This window comes from Danio rerio, chromosome 13, assembly GCF_052040795.2.
Source record: "Danio rerio strain M-AB ecotype USA chromosome 13, GRCz13ab, whole genome shotgun sequence".
Taxonomy (NCBI): Eukaryota; Metazoa; Chordata; class Actinopteri; order Cypriniformes; family Danionidae; genus Danio; species Danio rerio.
In genome coordinates this window covers 39,825,737-39,848,679 of record NC_141033.1, presented here as the reverse complement: position 1 = coordinate 39,848,679, position 22,943 = coordinate 39,825,737, and the positions used below count along the sequence as shown (strand labels likewise).

Below are 22,943 nucleotides of genomic sequence, written 5' to 3'. Positions count from 1 at the left end.
TGCTGAGGTCTCCACAAAAGTAAATGAACTGAATTAGCTTTAAAGCCTTTTAGTTCAACCAAAATTTTCAATTAATCATCATTTTTTCAGTCATGTAAGCTTTCACCCACCAGCCCAATGATAGAATCCAGTGTCGTGGAAGAAGCTTCTGGAAGAAGTTTTTTACTTCATTAAAATTTATTGACCAGTTTCACTTCTGACTTTACGCAGAATTTAATCTGACTCCAATTTTGATTATTCTAAATTTGCCATTTATGTTTTTTAGCTGATCATATTTTTAGTTTTGATACAATTTAGATTTTGATATTTGGGTCCGATATTCTTAATTGTATGGTCATTAGGGACCAGACGCCTCTCAGAGTTTCACGCCCCGGCGACAAAGCGCATATGAGATAAATTATGTCAGTAAAAAAATAACCGTTTATGATTATTATTAAACTATTAATTTTGAAACCGCTAAAAGATAATGAACAAAACCTCCTTACTAGTCACACCTGAGGATTTATCAATACCAGAGGGGAAGGAAAGTTTAGGGAAGAGGGCAAGAGTGTGTCAAAATATATGCTGGGCTCTTTTCTCCAGATTCTAGAGTTGTTTTGGATTTATTACAGGGCACATTTTAATTCTGAGTAAAATCCATCCCTACAGTCATAATGTATTTCTGCTATCATGTTGTTCTGAACTGATTTTTTTTTTTTTTAATCTTTGAAATGCAACTAAATTCAAATTATAAACGAAACCTGAGAGAAGGAAACCAATGAAAATTTATACGAAAAAACTTTGCTATTTAAAAATAGTTGAAAAAAGAAAAGTCACTATAGGTTAAATGATGGATATATGCTGAACACATTTTATAATTTTTTTTATTCATCCATAAACATTGATTAAAGCACATACGTAACGTACATAGATCATATTAAATATGGTACAATAAAAAGCACCAAAAGGTGAAAAACTTCAAACGTTTTATTGTAATGAACCTTCAGTGGATAAAAACTTTATTGAAAATTATATCAATTCATGTTTTGAAGATATGTGAAGGTTTTAAGTGTCTGTGTTGTCATTTTTGGGTGCACTAACTGGTTCTTCGTTTGTACAAGGGAACTTACTGTGATGGGCAGAACCTCAGAGTTTGTAAACTGATATGTGCATGTTTTTGTGTATTTCACAGATTAGAACAATGCACTGTTCTCATGGAACTGCTGAAGAAGTTTCAGAACTGCCGCACTTACCTGACCAACACACTCCAGAGGGCAGAGCAAACAATCAGCGAGCAGGCATCATACATGGGCAAAGACAACCTGCAACGCCTCCTAGCTAAAGTATGCCTACACTAATCACAAATAAATGCTAATGTATTCATTTCTTATGGAGACACACCATCAAGTATCTTTCACAGAAGTTTTTTTTTCACCACCAGGGGTCAGTCAGTGCTCACTTTTTGAACTCAGAATTGTTGATGGTTTTATTTTTAAAGTTCATACTATAATTAAACTTTTCATTAGCACTAAACTTGAGTTTTCAACATCTACATGTATAGACCGATCTTTTATTAGTCTGAACAAGGTTTCTTTCTCCATTGTTCTGACTAAACAGCTGCATTCATTTCTGTAGTGCTTTTTAGATGCTTGTTATCATCTGCAATACCCACATAGACATCTGACACAGAAATATGCAAATAAATATATATTTTTAAGACCATTGTACCTAAAAATATGCACATATATGGTCAAATATATTAGCTTTAATTGTATATACACTGGGCGTGGCAGTGGCACAGTAGGTAGTGCTGTCGCCTCACAGCAAGAAGGTCGCTGGTTTGAAGCTTGGCTAAGTTGGCGTTTCTGTGTGGAGTTTGCATGTTCTCCCTGCCTTCGCGTGGGTTTCCCCCGGGTACTCCGGTTTCCCCCACAGTCCAAAGACATACGGTAAAGGTGAATTGGGTAGGCTAAATTTTCCATAGTGTATGAGTGAGTGTGTGAATGTGTGTGTGGATGTTTCCCAGAGATGGGTTGCGGCTGGAAGGGCATCCGCTGCGTAAAAACTTGCTGGATAAGTTGGCGGTTTATTCCCCTGTGGCGACCCTGGATTAATAAAGGGACTAAGTCGACAAGAAAATGAATGAATGTATATACACTCAAAAACATTACTTTTGCTGCTTGTTTTTACTTGCTGTTTAATAATTAAGTTAATTTAATTGTTTAGTGTTGCAACAATATGAATGAATTGTGTGAAACCCTGCATTTCAGTGCACGTGATTATATATGGGCATAAATCATTCCTTCATTTTCTTTTCGGCTTAGTCCCTTTATTAATCAGGGGTCGCCACAGCAGAATGAACCACCAACTAATCCTGCACATGTTTCAGGCAGCGGATGCCCTTTCAATCACTGACGATATATTTTAATAAAAGTTTAAAGGAAAGTTTTTATTTATTAAAATTTATTTAAAGTTTATTTATTAACTTTATTTACTTATTAATATGGTTTAATTATCTTTCTTACAATAACATTTGTTTTTACATTTTTCTTTAAAGGTTTTGACTTATTAAATAGCATTTTTAGCGTTTAACCTTATGTAAGTATGTATAAATGTATTCATTTATTATGGTCTTAAAATGGTCTTAAAAAGTCTTAAAGTTGAATTGATAAAACCTGTAGAACCCCATATAACATATTTCTTTTAGAGTATGCATATATATATATATATATATATATATATATATATATATATATATATATATATATATATATATATATATATATATATATATATATTAATGATTTTATTTTTTAGGTTGTTGGCATAAAAGAGGATCTCAATGGCCTTGGACCTAAAATGGAGGAGTTCAGATCTGTGTGCAGGCAGTTGCAGTCTCAGCTGAAGAAAATTCCTGATTGCTCAGAAACTCCATTTGAGACCGAGGCAGATGCTTTGGTGGATTCATGGCTGGATGTGAGGATTTGAAAACTGCTGCTTACATTTATCATACTTCTTTTGTTCAATTGGTAAAGCCGTGTCGTTTTGGCAGGTGTCGGAGAAGACTGACGGCTATCTGGATAATCTGCGTGTGGGTCTGGAGTTGTGGGAGAAGCAACTGGTTCTGGGTGGAGAAGTGGAGAGCTGGGCTTCTACTAAACTCATCATCTTCTCAGAGTCTCATCCCTTTAGCAGTGAGGAAGAAGTTCTCAGCATGAAGGTGTGCTTTTCCAAATTGTCTGGTTAAAATGTATACAAAATGTTCTCAGGCTTATAAAGAATTTGTTTTACTGTTCAGGATTATGTTTTATAACTCCTGGGGATGAATATTTTTAAAAAGTGACAAGATTTGTTTCCATCAAAAAAGTAATACATCATTAACAAAAGTATTCTTTAAATATAATCTGAAAGTCCCCCATTTATCATTATTATTATTATTATTATTATTGTTATTATTATTATTATTGTTGTTGTTGTTGTTGTTATTTTGTTATTATTCTAAATCATAAATCCATTTTTTATTTATTTGTTTTACTTATTTAAATTTTTAAACTTTTTTGCATAAATGTGAAAGTGTAAATAATTCTAATGAAAATATGATGGTTTAGTAACTTTGTATACAAATAATTTGAAGTCTGTGTCCCATTTTTTGTCTTTTCAAAAACAGTAAAGAGAATGTTTAAAAAAAATTACAGGCAGGAGTTGTAAAAACACTCAAAATAAACACCTTTTTTTTAAAGTCTCCTAGATTTAAACAGTTGACTTAAACCATTTTAAAAACCATTCAGCTTAGCATAACTCATTGAATTGAATTTTATCGTTAGCATTTTAATCTAAAAAAAGGTTTAAATAAATTTCCAATGGAAGAAAATGAAAAGTCATTTACGTTATATCTGTGTCTATATTATTAGGAAATATACTCCCATTCGGGCTCAATAGTCAAGAAAATCTATTTTGCGTAATGAGCTTTGTAAAATTATTCCACCTGGTACAGGCATTTTCTTGACTATTAGGCCAGAATAACAGTATAGTTCATAGTAATATTGACCTAGAAAATAGAAACTTTGGTTTCCATCTGTCTTTTTACACTATGCACTGTTACTACAAAGGCCTCAAACTTTCAATAGATTTGTTTTTCTTTGAATGAAATGCTAATGGTCAAATCCGATTCAATGAATTTTTCTAAGCTAATAGTGTCCCCGCCAAGAAATAGACAAAATGGTTTCAAAAATAATTCAAGTTAACTGTTGGGAGTCTTGTAAAATGAGCCATTTGTCAAGAAATGTGGAGTGTTCCTTTAAAGACTGATTGATTGATTTCATGTTTTTTTTATGTGTTCATTAGAATGAGATTCAGTCCCAGGAGGACAATCTTGAGCACTTCCACAGAAAGTTACTGGAGATCCAGGAACTGCTGCAGAGCAAGGAATCTCCCCTTGAGTTACAGGTGAACCTGCAGCTTACTTCTGTTTATTAAGTTAATTGTAATTCTTAACTATTCCTAAATTGTACCCACAAACACACACACTGTCTTACATAGGTAATGGAAACAAACCTGAGGAAGAAAATGGAGCAGGTGAAGGAACTATTTACCGACTGCACTGACGTGTTCCAGGAGCTCGTCAAAGTTAAAGCTCATCTGATTGAAAAGATTGAATCCTATCAATCGTCTGTGGAGAATATACGCTCCTCTGTAAACATGTTCAGTTCAGAGGATCGCTTAGAGCTGGAGACCCATTTACAGGTATTGTTTAATTAAGAGACCTGCGTAATATTTATAATATATATATTTATATATTTATATATTTAGCTTGAAGGAGTAGGGCTAAGGGAAAGGGTTGAATACCCCTTCAAATTGAGATTTTTCAGGACCACACTCGAAACCAAGGGGTAAGAAAAATTTCCCAGAATACACCAGCCACATCTGCACCTGAAAGTAAGGAGATCCACAAATTAGTATTTTTTGTCATTATTAAAAAATTTTATAACAAACAAACGTTTTAATATATTCATAGCCTTCGTTTTTTATCATTATGCTTTTTAAAAAAATGCTAAAATAAAAAACGCAAAATTTGGATCTATTTGCGATCTATAATCCCTAATAATAACTTCTGTATAGCAGTCCCACAACATTCTAACACACTATGACACTGGAATACCATGTCAGAAAAGTCTAGTGGCTGTCAATGGGCTGTTTTACAGTGTCTGCTATAATGTTAATGTTGTTTTTGGTGTGTTTACATTAATGAATATGGCCACTGTGTAAAGGCACAGTACAGTTACGATCCTTTTGCCACATTAGATCGTTATGATAACATAATATATGCCTTCAGTGATTTCCTGAAGATAAATACAAAAAAATAACACAACTGGAATCACTACAGCAGTCGCCATTATCTGATCTCTTATGAAGCAAGAGATTGCGAGGACATATGATGACGTGTGCAGGTGCTGTAGTGCTGTCCCAATTCCTAGGGGTAAATTTTGAAGCCCTTCCCCTTAACCCTCGGTTGTAAGGGCCAAGGGGAGGGGGAAGGGGAAGTGGTAGGGGTACAAAAATAGAATTGGGATTGGGCCTTACTATATGTTGCACAAGTATATTTTTTGCCGGAAAACGTTCGAGGTTACAGAAGTAACCCTTCGTTCCCCGAGGAGGGGAACGGAAGTGCCATGAATGGGAGGATTCGGATCAGAAGCCGCTTATCTGGAGAGTATTGAACGGGCCAATGAATGAAATTAATTGGCAGCGTAAGCTTGCGCAGGTGTGCGACATCTGCAATTATCTCAGCATATAAGCACACCTGAAGCCAGCAGACGCCATCCTTTTAAGCTGAAGAGACTTTCAAACAGCTAAGGGACAGTCATTATGGCGACGGAATATGGCACTTCCGTTCCCCTCCTCGGGGAACGAAGGGTTACTTCTGTAACCTCGAACGTTCCCCTTCGGTTGGGGAACTTCAGTGCCATGAATGGGAGAATATGGAAAGCGCCATAATGACTGCACCTTACCAACACCCCCGATGAGGAGATAGTCAAGCAAGCGTGACGCACCCACATCATGGGGGGCGCGGTCCTCCAACGTGTCCCTGGCCCTAATTTATTCTACTTCAACAGAAGTTTTACGGATTTAGATATATTTTTTGGGAAGTCGTGAGCATCTAGATAATTCTAGGAAATACGACAGTACGTTGGGAAGCGTGCAATCCCGATAGGGAGGACGCTGCGGAGGCCATCCATTACCCAAGGGGGGGATAGATGGCAGAATTTACCTATGGACTAGCCCTAAAAAGGGGGAGTACGCATAGCAAAGAGTGGTTAGCGGAGAGGGAAGACACGGGTCCGCCCAGGGGGGGGACTTAACCGTGGCGGAATAAGCATATGGGATCGCCTAGTGGGGATCACGCATAGCAGGCACCTATACCCAAAACGCGGGCTGACCAGCGGGCAGACCTACAACGTAGTGGGCCAGCAAGTGACTCCTCCGCTGAGTCAGTGCTGGGGGCCACGGAGGAATCTGCAGGGCTCACCTGACGGGGAACTTTACTGACAGATAAAAAAGGCGCACGTACCTCCGTGTTAGGGAGAATGGCGCAGCAAGCGTGTTTCAACACCCTACCGAGTTGTCTCCTCAATCACCAAAGGGTTACCTAATACCCTTGAGGAAACCGGCTCCACTCGCAGATTGTAAAACCTTGCAAATGTGTTGGGTGTCGCCCAGCCCGCAGCTCTACAGATGTCTGTTAGAGAGGCGCCGCGTGCACGCGCCCAAGAGGATGCAACGCTCCGAGTGGAGTGTGCACGTACTCCCGGGGGACACGGCTGACCTCGACTCGAATAAGCGAGTGAAATGGCATCCACAATCCAGTGGGATAATCTTTGTTTCGATACGGCACTTCCCTGCTGCCGACCGCCATAACAGACAAAGAGCTGCTCAGATGATCTAAAATTCTGAGTACGGTCCACATAAATGCGCAGAGCGAGAACTGGACAAAGTAAAGAAAGGGCTGGGTCTGCCTCCTCCGGGGGCAGCGCTTGCAGGTTCACTACCTAATCTCTAAAGGGGGTGGTAGGAACCTTGGGCACATAACCGGGGCGGGGTCTCAGGATAACGTGAGAGTAATCCGGCCCGAATTCCAGGCACGAGTCACTGACCGAAAATGCCTCCAGGTCCCCGACCCTCTTGATGGAGGCCAACGCAACCAGCAGAGCTGTCTTCAGGGACAGAAATCTTAGAGATACTGATTCGAGTGGCTCAAAGGGATCGGATCGCAGACTCGTGAGAACGAGGGCGAGATCCCAAGAGGGCATGAGAGGGGGGCGAGATGGATTAATTCGCCTAGCACCCCTAAGGAACTGGATGACCAGGTTATGCTTTCCCACGGTGCCGCCAGCTACCACGCTATGATAAGCGGAGATGGCGGCCACGTAAACCTTGAGAGTGGAGGGCGACAGCCTGCTGTCCAACTTCTCTTGAAGGAAAGAGAGCACAACACTAATCTGGCAATTTCGGGGGTCTTCTCTGCGAGAGACGCACCATTCAGTGAATAGACTCCACTTCAGGGCGTAGGCGCGCCTCGTGGAGGGGGCTCTAGCCTGAGTGATGGTATTAACCACCGCAGTCGGTAGGTTACCTAAGTCTTCCTCGCGTCTAGGGACCACACGTGGAGGTTCCAAAGATCGGGGCGAGGGTGCCAGATGGTGCCCTGTCCCTGAGAGAGTAGGTCCTCTCTCAAAGGGATCCGCCAGGGGAGGGCCGTCGCGAGGAGTGAGAGCTCTGATATCCAGGTCCGGTTGGGCCAAAGGGGCGCAACTAGCAGAACCTGTTCCTCGTCCTCCCTGACCTTGCACAGAAACTGCGCGAGCAGGCTCACTGGGGGAAACGCATACTTGCGCATGCCCCGAGGCCAGCTGTGGGCCAGTGCATCCGTGCCGAGAGAGCCCTCGGTCAAGGAAAAAAACAACTGGCAGTGAGCGTTCTCGGGGGAAGCAAACAGATCGATCTGGGCCTCCCCGAATCGCGCCCATATCAGCTGAACAGACTCGGGGTGGAGTCTCCATTCTCCAGGGCGTAACAGCTGTCGTGAGAGCGCATTGGCTGCACGATTGAGCGTGCCTGGGACGTGAATGGCGCGCAGCGATTTCAGCCGCGGGTGACTCCAGAGGAGCAGACGGCGGGCGAGCTGAGACATGCGGCGAGAGCGCATACCCCCCATGCGGTTGATATACGCCGCCGCCGCCGTACTGTCCGTCCTGACCAGCACGTGTTGCCGCTCCAGCACCGGTAAAAAGCGGTGGAGAGCGAGGAACACTGCCAACAGCTCTAGGCGATTGATATGCCAATGCAGCTGGGCACCCTTCCAGAGGCCCGCAGCCGCATGCCCGCGACACACGGCCCCCCAACCCGTGTTGGAAGCGTCTGTTGAAACAACAACATGGCTGGACGCCTGTCCTAGAGGCACACCGGCCTGTAGGAACGAGGGGTCGTTCCAAGGGCTGAGGGCGTGGCGACACAGCGCAGTAACCGAGACCCGGTGTGTGCCCGCGTGCCATGCGCGTCTGGGGACCCGATCGTGAAGCCAGTGCTGAAGTGGTCTCATATGGAGCAACCCGAGCGGCGTGACGGCGGCTGCGGATGCCATATGCCCCAGGAGCCTCTGAAAGAACTTCAGTGGGACCACTAGTTTGCTGTCGAGCTCCCTCAGACAGTTCAGCAACAGGCGAGCGCGTTCCTCGGAGAGGTGCGCTACCATGGTGATCGAGTCCAGCTCCATCCCGAGAAAAGAAATCCTCTGCACGGGGGCGAGTTTGCTCTTTTCTCGGTTGACCTGAAGCCCCAGTAGGCGGAGATGCCGAAGCACCTCGTCCCTGTGCATAATCAATTGCTCCCGCGAGTGGGCTAAAATCAGCCAGTCGTCGAGATAACTGAGTATGCGAATGCCCGCGAGCCGAAGGGGCGCTAGGGCACCCTCCGCGAGTTTGGTGAAGACCCGCGGAGACAGAGAGAGCCCGAAGGGGAGGACCTTGTACTGCCACGCTCGACCCTCGAACGCAAACCGCAGAAATTGGCGGTGGCGTGGAAGAATGGAGACATGGAAATACGCGTCCTTCAGGTCTATGGCTGCAAACCAATCCCGAGGACGAACGCATTGGAGAATGCGCCTCTGCGTGAGCATTCTGAACGGCAGCTTGTGCAGACAGCGGTTCAAAACGCGCAGATCTAGGATTGGCCGTGACCCACCGCTCTTTTTGGGTACGATGAAGTATGGGCTGTAAAACCCACTCTCCATCTCGGCTGGAGGAACCGGCTCGATTGCACCCTTCGCCAGGAGGGCAGCAATCTCCTCTCGCAAGACAGGGGCGGACAGGGGGTTGACCCTGGAGAAATACACGCCCGTAAACTTGGGGGGCCGTTTCGCGAACTGAATCGCGTGACCGAGTCTGATTGTGCGTATGAGCCACCGCGAGGGGCTGGCCCGCGCTAACCAGGCAGGCAGAGCCCTCGCTAATGGAGTCATCGCTACAATCGCTGACGTACCAGCGGTGGGGCAGCGCGGAGTGGGTGTGCTGATCCGGGAAGCACGAGGGTCCCGCGGAAAAGCTGGAGGAGAGCAATTCGCTCTGGCTCCGCACCCTGACTCCGGAGAGGGGGCTGGAGGGCTGAGGGAAGGGAGACCGTCCCCCCAGCGCTCGTGAGCCACTGGCGAAGCACGTAGAGTCTGCGAGCCGGAAGGCAGCGCGTCCCGGACTGGCAGAACTCGTGCAGTCACATCCGGGGAAGGGAAAAAGTGCTCTTTTACTGATGTTTTGGTGGCACTGAAAAGTACCGTTGTTATCGGGGCCCCGCCCTCCAGCGGGGAAAGAGCAAGTTTCCTCTTCTCCGGATGGCCTGTCTCAGGGACGCTTCGCGGTCCGTTTACCGGACTTAACGGCGCCCTGGGCAGGAGGGGCTGCCTGCTTTCGAGGTGAACGCCGCGCCCGCTTGGCCGGAGGCGCAGGCGGGGGCGGGGCAGCACTCGTTGGCGGGCGCCCTCGGCGAGGAACAGCGGAGGTGGATGGCTCGGCGGGCGGAGCGGGCTTACGGCCACGCCGATAGATGACATTGCCCATCGCATCCGACTGCTCTTTCACCGCCTTGAATTCCTGGGTGAATTCACCGACGGTGTCGCCGAACAGGCCAGCCTGGGATATGGGCGAGTCAAGAAAGCGAACTTTGTCAACGTCGCGCATATCGGCCAGGTTTAGCCAGAGGTGGCGTTCCTGAACCACAAGTGTGGACATCGTCCTCCCCAGCGCACACGCGGCGGACTTAGTAGTCCGAAGAGCATAGTCGGTCGCGGTGCGCAGCTCATGTAATAAGCTTGGGTTAGACCCGCCCTCGTGCAGCTCGGCCAGCGCCTGCGCTTGGTAGCGCTGGTAGGTGGCCATCGCGTGCAAAGCAGAAGCAGCCTGGCCCGCAGCCTTATAAGCTCTGGCTCCGAGGGAGGCAGACAACCTACAGGCTTTGGACGGGAGGCGGGGCAAACCCCGCCACGTAGAGGCGCCGCGCGGACAAAGATTGACCGCGATAGCGCGCTCCACTGACGGGATCGCCTCATACCCCCTGGCAGCTCCGCCGTCAAGGGCGGTGAGGGCGGAGGCACTCGCAGCACGGGCAGAGAAAGGTGCCCTCCAGGACTGCGTGAGCCTACTGTGCACTTCCGGGAAGAAGGGGACGAGAGGCTTCGAAGGCTTCGCCTTCTGGTCCTCTACGTAGCACCCATCTAGTCGGTCCGGCCGCGGAGCTGGGGGATAAACCATCTCCAACCCCACGGCCGAAGCAGCCCGGGAAAGCACGGCTAACATGTCCGCTTCAGGATCCGATTTGACAGCGCTCACCTGCCCGGAGGGGGCGAGCGGGTCCGGATCTTCGTCGGACAGTGAAAGCCCACCCTCCGATGCCGCGGAGGACATCTGATCTCCGGTGTCAGCGAGTGTGAGAGCTACCATCTGGTTAGACGGATCACTCTCACCACCCGAAGCTTGGATGGAGCGCCGAGGAGCGAGAGGTCCGCGAGCCCGTGGGCGGCGGATTAGCTCCCGCTGAAACCCTCAGATCTGCCCGAGCGCCCGCTGCTTTTTTAGAACAGGAGGCAACTGGGGTGGCTTGCTCTCTTGCGAAAGTTAGCCGCGATCTTAGCTGTGCAACGGTCATGGCATCGCAATGACGACATGAACCGCCCGCGAGCACCGCATTAACATGCTGGACCCCCAAACATGCAATGCAGTGATCGTGTCCATCATCCGGAGACAGGAAACCCCCGCATCCAGAAACGCACAGTCGGAGCGCCATCCTGAAAAGGACGTGCTGCACGTGTTGCTCTTTTAGGAAAGTTGCAACTATACGCACCGCTCTGGAGGACCGGACCCAAAGAACCGCAGGCAAGGGAGTAACCCAGCTCGACCGTCTGCCACCGCGAAGACCCACTCTGGACCGGGAGACACACTCGTTCGCTCTGAAGTGCTGATCAGCAAGAGGAACCCTCATCGACTCACTCAGAAAGGATCTGAAGCGAAAAGGATGGCGTCTGCTGGCTTCAGGTGTGCTTATATGCTGAGATAATTGCAGATGTCGCACACCTGCGCAAGCTTACGCTGCCAATTAATTTCATTCATTGGCCCGTTCAATACTCTCCAGATAAGCGGCTTCTGATCCGAATCCTCCCATTCATGGCACTGAAGTTCCCCAACCGAAGGGGAACCACAAATATATTGCAGGGGTCAAAATAATACTTTTCTTTTGCGCCAAAAATCCTTAGAATATTAAACAAAGATAATCTCCCATGATATTATATGTTTATATCCCATGACATTATTATATTTAGTACTGTATAGTCAATATTTTTTAAAAACTTAATTTTTGATTAATAAATGCATTGCTACTGTAAGCACTTCATTTCGACAGCTAAAAACATTATTTTCCTAATATTTAGATTTCTTTGCACCCTCAGATTCCAGATATTCGAATAGTTGTATCTTAGCCAAATAATGTCCACTCCTAAAAGCTTATAAAAAGCTTATTTATTTAGCTTTCAGAAGATGTAAAAATCTCAATAAAAAGACACTTTTGACAGGTTTTGATTTCCAGGGTCAAATTTTATCATTCAAATCATTTAGCAGATTTCATATAAAGCTTCAGGTTTAAATAAGAAAAATAGAACAATACAACAAAAGAGCAACAATATGTACAGTAGGATTAAAAAAAATAAAATGAACAAAGAAAAAAGTTGTAGATAGAATAGAATGAGAATAGGAAGTGCTGATATTAGAGGGTCAACCATTAATGAAAAAGTCTTTAAAAAGTTTACCCTTGCATTCACACAAATTTCCTGAAAAAGCATATTTCCTTGAATTGTCAGTAATGAAACAACTAAAACCTGGAGAGAATATAAAAGTATTACACTCTCCAATCGTAGCTACTATATGCAATTTGATTTTAAAAGAATCTACGTAAACACGATTATCTATCCCTTTGTAGGACTTGTGTGAGCAGCTTCTGGACCAGGAGGAGCAGACTGAATCTCTGCTGAAGGAAATCAATCTCATGTCTAGCATTACTGGACCGCAGGTCTTGGAGGAGCTGACCAATCAGAGCAAGCGTCTCAAAGACAGCATTGCTGAAACACGGGAGACGATTCGCCAAAAAAAGGAACAAGGGGAGAAAAGCTTCCTTCAGACTATTAAAGGTCTGAAAACCTCATTTTTTGTTTCCCTGCAAAATAATCTTGTTTTTAGTATAAATATCTAATAATTCCTTAATAAAAAAATCTACCCAGGCTCATTCTGAAAACGTAGCCCTATATATATTTCTGTAGGTCGTGAATTGTGTAGCTAGAAGTGCGTATGGCTGTGTTTCGTCTTTAAAACAAACGCTACCGGGCTGTATGATGTCGTTCCTTTTCGCGCTTACCAGCTGACTACTTACCTCCATGTGGACGGCTTTCCTACTGTTAACAGTTTGATCAGTAGCTCACCATGTACTGTTAGTCGGTGGACTTGAGATGCAGAGAGGAGTTGAACATGACGACAGGGTTCGAGTTTGGTGAAGAACAGTTCCAGAAAGCAGGTAAGACAAAAACAAAAGCCAAAGAAATTAAAATAAAATAAGCAAGTAAATAACATGGTGAGAATGTGGTAAAACCTGAAAATGTGGTAAAAATCAGGCGAGGGCTTTTTTTTTTGGATTGCTTTTTAAATCTGTCAGTTGGGTTTAGGGAAGTGGGTGGGAGCTGGTCAATCGGTGCTTTAGAAAACACTATTGATTGGGTTAAGGGAAGGGAAGGGATCCATCAGCCATTCAGTTAGTCAGCCAGTCAGTCGACAGCAGCCTCTGGTGGATTTACATGTGAACAGCAGGCGCTATCAGGACTCGCAAGAGAAATTTGAGATCTCAAAGAGCAAATACAGCGGCCTCTGGTGAATTCGTGAAAACAAAAACTGCAAAAAAATGTACCTCCTTGGACATATTTGGTGCTCTCCAGAAATGTATATAGCGGTACATTATCAGAATGAGTCTGGGTTGAAAAAACCCAGTTTTGTTTTTAGAAATAGTAAGTAAAAAGAGGAAGTTTGGAAACATTGTTTCAAACGTTTAAGAGTTTCTTGCTTTTGTTAAACATAAACGAACATATTTAGAAATCGGTTGCAAACCTGTAACTATTGACTTTCATAATATTTGTTTTTCCTACTATGGGAGTCAATGGTTACCGGTTTTCATCATTTCTTCAAAATATCTTCTTTTGTGTTTAACAGAAGAAAGAAACTCATAAAAGTTTGGAACCACATGAAGGTGAGTAAATTTTATTTTTGTGTGGACTATTCCTTTAAGTTACCTTTAAACATGTAAAATTATCTGCCAATGGAGCGAGTAAACATCTTATTTCAAACTGAAAACAAGATTTGGTGTTATTACTTTGGTGTTACACTTTCTACTTGTTTTAAGGAAAATTTAATTTCTTATTTCTGAAGACACAACAATCTATATTTTTTTACTTGTCAAGAAAATGCTTCTTAATTAAAGAATTATTAAATATTTAGACTGAAAACAAGACAAATTTTAATTAAGAAACACATTTTGCAGTGATTTTAGTGCTATTATTACTATATAAATAATATACATTTTAAATACACTGTTGAACAAGAGATTTTTGTTTTATCCACGTGTCCCACTGGCTCTTTGCAGAAGAGTTTCAGTCATTTGAGGAATGGCTGCAGGATGAGCAGCTCTCTGTCAATGAGTGTTTTGAGAACCCGGAGAGAAAGCAAGATGTAGAAACATCCATGCAGCGACTGAAAGTGAGTAACAACGAGGTCCCATCCCTATAATTAAGATTTCTATTGTGCTAGAACATTTTATAAATACTTTTCAACCAATGAGACTTACTGTACAATGCAGTTATTCCAGGGCCACCCGTGCAGCAGCAAGAGTCAGCAGGTGTTATCACCCTTAGTCAAAGCGTAATCATAAAATAGCAGAAATGACTCATTTAGTGGAACAATTTGTTTTCTTTAGGGTTTCCTGGAATCTAAAGACGGAGAACAGCGTCTGGCACTGTTGAAGGACAGGTTTGAGAGTGGTGGACAGACGAAAGTCCCTTCTGAGGCTCAAGCTTTGTTCTCCACGTGGCATCAGGAACAGGAAGGAGAACTGGCCACACTGAGAGCACACTGTCAGGGACGCCATAAACAGCTAGATGACATCCTCTACAACCTCAACAGGTACACAGACTGAGCTCTTGTCATAGATTTTTGCTGTTGCTGTTGATTGAGCCAATTATTTAAATTAATGTCTTTAATCCAATTCGTCTTTTTTTCTATAGTGCTTTTACAATGTAGATTGTGTCAAAGCTGCTTAACATAGAAAGAGAAAAGAGAATAAAAAGCCATAACAATATTTTAGATGGGAACATTCCAGGCAGACTGGGGAGTAGTGGTGGAATGCTGGTGTAGTTCTAGTTAGATTAAAACAGTTTTAGTTCAATTTAATGACACTATTGAAGTTCAGTTCAGTTGTGTGTCTTTATGTGTTTAGCTTGCAAGAGGAACACAATCATTTAAAGGACTGGCTTCAGCAGAGGGAACAAGTGCCAGAACAGAGAGAAAAACTACGACAAATCCAAGAGGAGTTTCTTAAAGAAAGGTAACACTTGCTTTTCTAAATGTAAAGTTTGTTTTAAACATTTTTTACTTTGTTTTTGTTTTTTCAAACAATAATTTCAGTAATTAAATAACACATTCACAGCATATTTACTTGGTATTCCTAATTATAATTTTATACATAATAATAATAAGAGCAATACGATACTATTATTATATATACACTCACTGGCCACTTTATTAGGTACACCTTACTAGTTAGACCTACTTTTGCCTTCAGAACTGCCTTAATTCTTCATGGCATAGATTCAACAAGGTACTGGAAATATTAATCAGCAAATTTGCTCCATATTCACATGATAGCATCACGCAGTTGCTGCAGATTTGTCTGCTGCACATCCATGATGCAAATCTCCCTTTCCACCACATCCCAGAGGTGTTCTATTGGTTTGAGATCTGGTGACTGTGGAGGCCATTTGACTACAGTGAACTCATTATCATGTTCAAGAAACCAGTCTGAGATGATTCGTGCTTTATGACATAGCGTGCTATACTGCTGGAAGTAGCCATCAGAAGATGTCACTGTGGTCAAAAAGGGATGGACATGGTCAGCCACAAAACTCAGGTAGGCTGTGGCTGTGCCAAGGAAATTTCCCCCACACTATTACACCGCCAATACCAGCAAGGCAGGATGGATCCATGCTTTCATGTTGTTGATGACAAATTCTGACCCTACCATCTGAATGTCGCAGCAGAAATTGAGACTCATTACATCAGGCAATGTTTTTCCAATCTTCTATTGTCCAGTTTTGGTGAACCTGTGCAAATTGTAGCCTCAGTTTCCTGTTTTTTGCTGACAAGATCGGCAGCCGGTGTTCGGCATACCCTGGTTGTAATGAGTGGTTATTAAAAGTGGCTTACAGAACTTTTTCAGACCATTCTCTGTTAACCTTAGAGATTGTGCATAAAAATCCCAGTAGATCAGCAGTTTCTGAAATACTTAGACCTGCCTGTTTGGCACCAACAACCATGCCACGTTTAAAGTCACTTAAATCCTCTTTCTTCCCCATTCTGATGCTCGGGTGAACTGCAGCAGATTGTCTTGACCAAGTCTACATGCCTAAATGCAGTGAGTTGCTGCCAAGGGATTGGCTGAAAAAAAATTTGCATTAATGAGAAGTTAAACAGGTGTAACTATTAAAGTGGCTTGTGAGTGTATATAAATCATCCATTCATTCATTCATTCATTTATTGATTCATTCATTCATTCATTCATTCATTCATTCATTCATTCATTCATTCGTTTTCCTTTGTCTTAGTCCCTGATTTATCAGGGGTCATCACAGCAGAATGAATTGTCATATATAAAAATCAAATATTTATGATTTGTATAATATTATTAGTCTCTGATTTTATTTAATTTCAAATTTATATGGTAAAATTATGAAAAATGTTTGAAAAGAAAATGATCCTGCCACAAAATGTTTGAATTAATGTATGTGGACAACATTTATGGCCAACCAAAGCTTAAAGAAGCTGAAACCATAAGATCACGAGCCACTTATGTAAATGAACACAATGTCAAACTTTATTGGACTGAAATACATTTTGATACTTTGCATGATTTCAGTTTATGTTGTGCAATTGTTCAGCCTTTTTTATTTCACATAAACCTGTATAACATTTACTTTTACCCTCAATCCACAGCGGTCGTGTAGAGGCATTCAATGACCTGTTATCCACAGTAAGGATGCGTGGCCTGAGAGGAGACCCTTTCCTTAAGGACAGTGAGACCCTAATTGACCAATACCACAGCCTGGGGGTTATTTTGGAAAATCAAGCCCAAGACCACAAGACCCTTGATGCTCAGATTGAAACATTCCAAACTAATGCAGAACAGATCAGAGCCTGGATCAGAGATTTAAAGCAAGGACTCGAACACTTGAGCGCTGACACACCAATGCAAGAAAAAGATATGAAGGCTCAGGTGGGTTCCCATACATTGTCATACTTCGAAATAATCCAAAAAAGATATAAATAGTGATTACTTAATTTTTTAAAACTTGTATATATTTATTTTTTGCTTGATTTTCTGGTAAACACAAAGAATATCTTTACAAACATCCTTAATGTATTTAGGATAATATGAATGTTTTTCTGTTTTTTTTGTTTTAAGGCTGTTCTTAATCAAAGCTCTGATGGTGACGCTAAACTGGTGGCTCTGAAAGGTGAGGGTGTTGCTTTATGTACACATGAGATTTTGGAGGAGACCAGAAGACAAGAACTTGTTCACACACTTAAAAACATCGAGGATGAATGGAAAAGAGTTCTGGATTTGGCCCAACTACTAAAACATCAGGCAGAACTCCAAGACACTCTTCACAGGGAACTAGAAAATCTACAGGCCCAAGAAGAGAGTACCCAATCCTGGGTGAGAGAGCAGCTGCAGATGCTACGCTCCTTGGAGAAGGAACTTCAACCCCAGGAAAAACTCAACAAATTACTGGTAAGCACAAAGAAAAATTATATTTTGACTGCAAAACCCTTTTTAGAACTCTCTAGTAATTCTTACCTTTGTTGCTTGGTTTATAACATGTATATATTCTCTAGGCTGTCTTAGACCTTGCTGATGAAGCTGATTCCAGATTGGCCAGTTTACAGAGGCAAGGACAGAGTTTATGTTCTTATAAAGAGCTTGACACTGAGAGGAGGAGTCACATTGACCAAACCCATAGAGCAATAGAGGAGGAGTGGAGGAAAGTGCTGCAACTTGCTCAGGAGCTTAAGAACCAGGTCAAGCATGAGGAATCTCTCAACAGAGAGTTACAAAGCTTTTGTGATCAGGGAGAAGAGACTCAATCCTGGGTTAGACAGCTCAGAGAGACCTTGGAGACCCTTCATATGACATCTTCTATTCAAGAGAAGCTCAGTGGTGTTGAGGTAATGGAGAGTATTTTAGGGCAATTTATTGCTTGTTAAAGAAACAAGGCAATGTTTCCTGAAACAGTAAATATACACTGAAAACCAGTAAAAAATGTAAACAAAAGCATGATATCTTGGTTTTGTGTTTTTTTTTAGGCAGTACTTGCTCATAGATCTGAGGGGGACTATAAACTTAGTGACCTAAAGATGAAGGGAGAGAGTCTATGTTCCTATGAAGATCTACAGGAGGGTAAACGCCAGACAATCCAACAGACATTACAAGAAGTAATGCAAGAGTGGACAGAAGTTTTGTTAAATGCTCAGGAGTTGAAGAACCAATCAGAACTTGAGGAGTCTCTTTGTAAGGACCTTCTGGATCTTCAAGAACAGGAGGAGAGCATTCAATCTTGGATCAATGAGCAGCATCTTAAGATTAAATTGCTAGGTGAAGATACTCAAATTCAGGAGAAAATGAATGGAGCTCAGGTATAGTAAGAGCCAAAGAGTGATATTCTAGTTCACTTTTACCAAATATCCACAAACATTCTGACTTACTCGCTGGCCTAAAATGTTTGTTTACTCTAGGGCATCCTGAACTCAGAATCAGAAGGAGATTATAAAATAGCCACCCTGAGAAGAAAAGTGGACGGTTTGTGCTCTCGAGAAAACCTGAGCGAGGACAGAAAACAGGAAGTCCAGCTAAACTTGAGGTCAGTTGAAGAGGAATGGAAGAAGGTCTTGGCTAGTGCTCAGCAACTAAAGAACCAGGCTGAGCTCCAGGATTCTCTTGCAAGGGAGCTTCAGACTTTTTATGCCCAGGAGGAGAGCACCTGGTCCTGGGTGAGGAACCAGAAGGATGACCTGTACTCACTGGGGGAAAACACTCATGGTACACAAGACCAGCTTGAAGAGAGACTAAGCAGAGCACAAGTAAGTATTAATATAGGCTCAGCAGTGGAAGTCATCACAGTTGGGTAAACTTGGAGAGCAGTGAATGGGAGTTCTTTTTTCGCTTTCTAATTTGTTTACATAATAAAAGATTTAAAATACTGATAACTATATAATTATATCAATAGCTAAATTCTCATTTAAAATTACATTGCATTGTACATGATCAAAATTTTAAGCTTATGCTAATTCTGAAAACGTAACCCGTTTATATATATATATACGTTTCTGAAGATCGGGAATTATATAGCCAGAAGTACGTATGGCTGCATTTAGTTTTTAAAACGAACACTACCAGGCGGTATGACGTCGTTCCTTTTCAGGCGCACAGTACTAGCCAACCAGTTTGTCCAGTTAGCTTGCAATGTACGATGGTGAACTTGAGATGCAGAGAGGAGCTGACCACGACAACAGTGTTTGAGTACGGTGAAGAACGGTTCCAGAAAGCAGGTAAAACAAAACAGATGCCAAAAAATTTAATAAACAAGTAAAAAACAAGGTGAGATTGTGGTAAAAAAAATCAGGCGAAGGCCTTTTATGAATTGCTTTTAAAATTAGCTGGTTGGGTTTAGGGAAGTGGGTCGTCAGGTCGATCTGTGATTTTTAAAATTCTATTGGCTGGGTTTAGGGAAAGAGGAGGGTGGGCCAGTCGATCGGTCAGTCAGTCATTCAGTCAGTCAAAAATTTGATCTCTTTTTGATTTTTGAGAACAACAGGTACAAATGGCACTCGCAAGAGAAATCTGAGATTTCAAAAAGCATACACAGTGGCTTCTAGTGGATTCGCGGAAACAAAAACTGCAAAAAAACGTAGCTCCTTTGACATATTTGGCAGTCCAAAAATGTATATAGAGGGACATTTTCAGAATGAACCTGAGTTTAAAATTTTATGATGAAAATGTGACAGCCAAAATCAAGTGTATGTCTGTGTCTTTCAGGCTATTCTAAGTCTTTACTCTGAAGGCAACTCCAAGATTGCAGACCTGAAAAAGACAACGGACCATTTATATAGCCGTGACGATCTTGATGAAGATACTAGACATTCTCTTGTTAATAAAATGAAAAACATAGAGGAGGAGTGGAAGGCAACACTACAGCAAGCACACAAACTGCAAAGGTTTGATATGATAATTCTCTATGTCTATAGTAACTCAAGGGGTAGTTCACCCAAAACTCAAAATCACCTCATCGTTTATTCTCCCTCATAGGATTGTAAACTTTTATGAGTTTTTTTCTTCTGTTGAAGACGAAAGGAGATATTTTGTGCTGGTTTCTGGCATCCAATACTATGGAAGTCAATGAGTGCAGCATTCTTCAAAATATATATTTCTTGAGTTCAGCAGAAAGAAAGAAAGAAAGAAGTGAAGGGAAGGGTAAATGATGACAGAATTTACATTTTTGACTCAACTATCCCATTATTCTAGAACACACATTCTTTGGTAATGTAATCAGGCTACTTTTTAGTTACTTTCAGATTACTTTTGAACTAATTAGTTTATCACATCAGTTGGGATTATTTTGTGCAATATTTATCTAAAAAATAAAAGAAATACATTCCATTCCTTATTAATATTTTTAAACAATCTTATTTATAATAATAATAGTAATAATAATACATTATCTTATTCCTCAGTCTTCTGAAAGGTATAGTAGAGCGGCTGGTATCCTGTCGGTGTCAGAAGGAACAGCTTCAGTCTCGTCTGGAGCAAGTCAAAGAGCAGATATCTGCTCTTCCAAGGCGCTTCCCCTGGCCTGGTTTAGGGGATCGAAGACACACAGTGGAGCAAGCAAAGAGTCTGCTGGACCGCACCAGAGCCCTGAACCCATCTCTGTCTGCTGTCCGAGCACTCGGGAGGGAAATGAGCCAGCTGACCCGTGACTCCAACTGGATTGATCCATCATGGGCCACTATGGAGGAGTGCATACCTGTCTTAATCAAAGAACTTACAGTAAGACATTTTTAGAGGAGTGCTGTGTTAATTATTTCTTACTAATTATGACTAATAAATAGAAACCTGATTTACGTGTATGACCAATTTTTTGTTTGTGTGCTTGTGTAGGAGTTTTGTGTAAACCTTGAAGAGGAAATCCGGAGGGAGCGAGTTTGTGCTCAGTTGGTTGAGCAACACACCATGGCTCAGGATTGGCTGAGAGAGCAGGTCAAATGTTTTGGTGCTCTGCCCACTGAACGCCATGGGTTACAGGGCTCCATTAACACTCTTAAGGTCTGATTAAATTCTTATAATATATCTGGACTCTCACTTTTACACACAGTTGTAACAGTTTTAAACAGTTTGTTAAGTTATACACTATAATACTCAACTTGGAATAAAATTATCATGTTAATCTTTTAAAAATCTACTTTCCAGGCTCTTCTTCAGACTGTAGACAGGGAAAAGAGAGAAATGAAAGAGCTGAATGCCGTTAAAGATTCTCTGATGGACCTTTGCACTCCAGGAGGTTGTGATGCACTGACCTTAGAGGTCAGCCATCTTCATGACCTCTGTGTGTCCTCGGAGAAGGAGATGAGGGAACGGTTAGCTGTGTGTGAGGCCAGATTGAATGATATTGACCGCCGGCTTGCTGGAAGGGCACAGATCCTCAGGGAGCAGGCAGAGGGCCTCTTGGATGAGCTACGTGCTCAGGACCACTCTTTAGGATTTCTGGTGGCTAGCCAGAACATTACCCAGCTACAGGAGAACTGGCATAGCTTCAAGGTATAGTGGGAGTATGTTAATTTGTGTGTTAATGTGGTATGTTCTGTAAAAGGAAAGTCATTAAATCCAAACCATACTAATTTCCTGTTGATTGCTAGACCTGTGAGAGAGACATTGAGGCTTTAGAAGGCAAAGTCCGTGACCTTGGTCAGGCTCTCAGAACGGTCCCGATAGATGAGGAACCCCCTAGTGATGTCATTTCCATAGTGGACACAGTTACACAACAATATTGCAGGTACATGCAGTACAGTGATTTGCCAAATTAATTAATTTATGCTTTCAAAAAAACAAAATGTGTAAGATAATATGCTTGAATCTAAATCCTGTAGGTCCTGTAGATGATTGATGTTTTACACAGGTTTCAAAGCCAGTTCCTTGAGGGCCGGAGCTCTGCACAGTCAGTTCCTGGAGGGCCGGAGCTCTGCACAGTTTAGTTCCAACCCTGCTTCAGGCTTGTTTATAACCTATAGGTAAGGGTTAAAGCAGGCTTGGAACTAAACTGTGCAAGGCTGCGGCTCCAGGAATTGGCTTTGACACCTGTGATGTATCACAATTATAGTGTAATGCTGCTTTAATTTAGAGTTAAATATTTATTGGAAAATTATTGATTTCCCTCAGTCTGCGATCGAAACTATCAGAGAGGCAGAATGACTGCGCAGACAGCACTGTGCAGTGTGTGAGACAGGCCTTACAAAACATTCAGTCATGGAACCAGATGGCAAATGCAAATCCTCCTACCAGCTCAGCCACATCCATGCAGGTGTGTTTGTGTCTTAATTTGCATGCAGTATATGAATACACAACAACACAACACACCTGCCTTATGCATATATATTTGACAGTAAGGTTGTTGTCACCTTGTGAACTGTAACATTTTTACTTCTTAGACTGCAATTGAGGAAGGAGCAAAACTGCGTAAAAGCCTGCAGGTGGCACTGTCTCATAAAGAACTGCTGAGGGACTGTCTAGGCCCTGACTTGGCTGGAAAGCTTGAAAGAGATGGCCTAAAAACACTAAGTGAAGCAGACGCTTACATGAATGACATCAAACAGGAACTTAGGGTAAGTACATCTCATTTCTGTAGGATGATGTGATGACTGAACAAAATTTCTAGTGAGGTAAACAGAGGAGTTTGTGTTTCAGAATCTTCAGGAGAAGGTTGAGCAGGAGGCTCTGAGGTTGTCATTAGAGGCTCAAAACATTCAGGTTCACTCACAGGTACACATTTTAAAAAATGAAAGTGTATT

The 22,943-nt window shown here is 42.6% G+C and overlaps 1 protein-coding gene across 21 annotated transcripts in view; it reads left to right on the top strand.

Annotated features, from left to right (window-relative positions):
* The window catches only part of syne2b (spectrin repeat containing, nuclear envelope 2b), a 200,618-nt gene that overhangs the window by 47,207 nt on the left and 130,468 nt on the right, over nt 1–22,943 (top strand). For all 21 annotated transcript variants that reach the window (XM_087279586.1, XM_087279597.1, XM_087279588.1 and 18 more), the window contains 22 exons: nt 1,172–1,322; nt 2,797–2,955; nt 3,032–3,199; nt 4,324–4,425; nt 4,519–4,722; nt 12,493–12,700; nt 14,197–14,309; nt 14,527–14,732; nt 15,046–15,153; nt 16,818–17,097; nt 17,287–17,616; nt 17,721–18,050; nt 18,189–18,518; nt 18,618–18,962; nt 19,918–20,096; nt 20,613–20,928; nt 21,040–21,204; nt 21,349–21,696; nt 21,795–21,931; nt 22,315–22,456; nt 22,584–22,757; nt 22,840–22,914. In XM_087279586.1, coding sequence (XP_087135712.1) covers nt 1,172–1,322; nt 2,797–2,955; nt 3,032–3,199; nt 4,324–4,425; nt 4,519–4,722; nt 12,493–12,700; nt 14,197–14,309; nt 14,527–14,732; nt 15,046–15,153; nt 16,818–17,097; nt 17,287–17,616; nt 17,721–18,050; nt 18,189–18,518; nt 18,618–18,962; nt 19,918–20,096; nt 20,613–20,928; nt 21,040–21,204; nt 21,349–21,696; nt 21,795–21,931; nt 22,315–22,456; nt 22,584–22,757; nt 22,840–22,914 — 4,570 coding nt within the window. The remainder of the gene's footprint in view (nt 1–1,171; nt 1,323–2,796; nt 2,956–3,031; nt 3,200–4,323; nt 4,426–4,518; nt 4,723–12,492; nt 12,701–14,196; nt 14,310–14,526; nt 14,733–15,045; nt 15,154–16,817; nt 17,098–17,286; nt 17,617–17,720; nt 18,051–18,188; nt 18,519–18,617; nt 18,963–19,917; nt 20,097–20,612; nt 20,929–21,039; nt 21,205–21,348; nt 21,697–21,794; nt 21,932–22,314; nt 22,457–22,583; nt 22,758–22,839; nt 22,915–22,943) is intronic.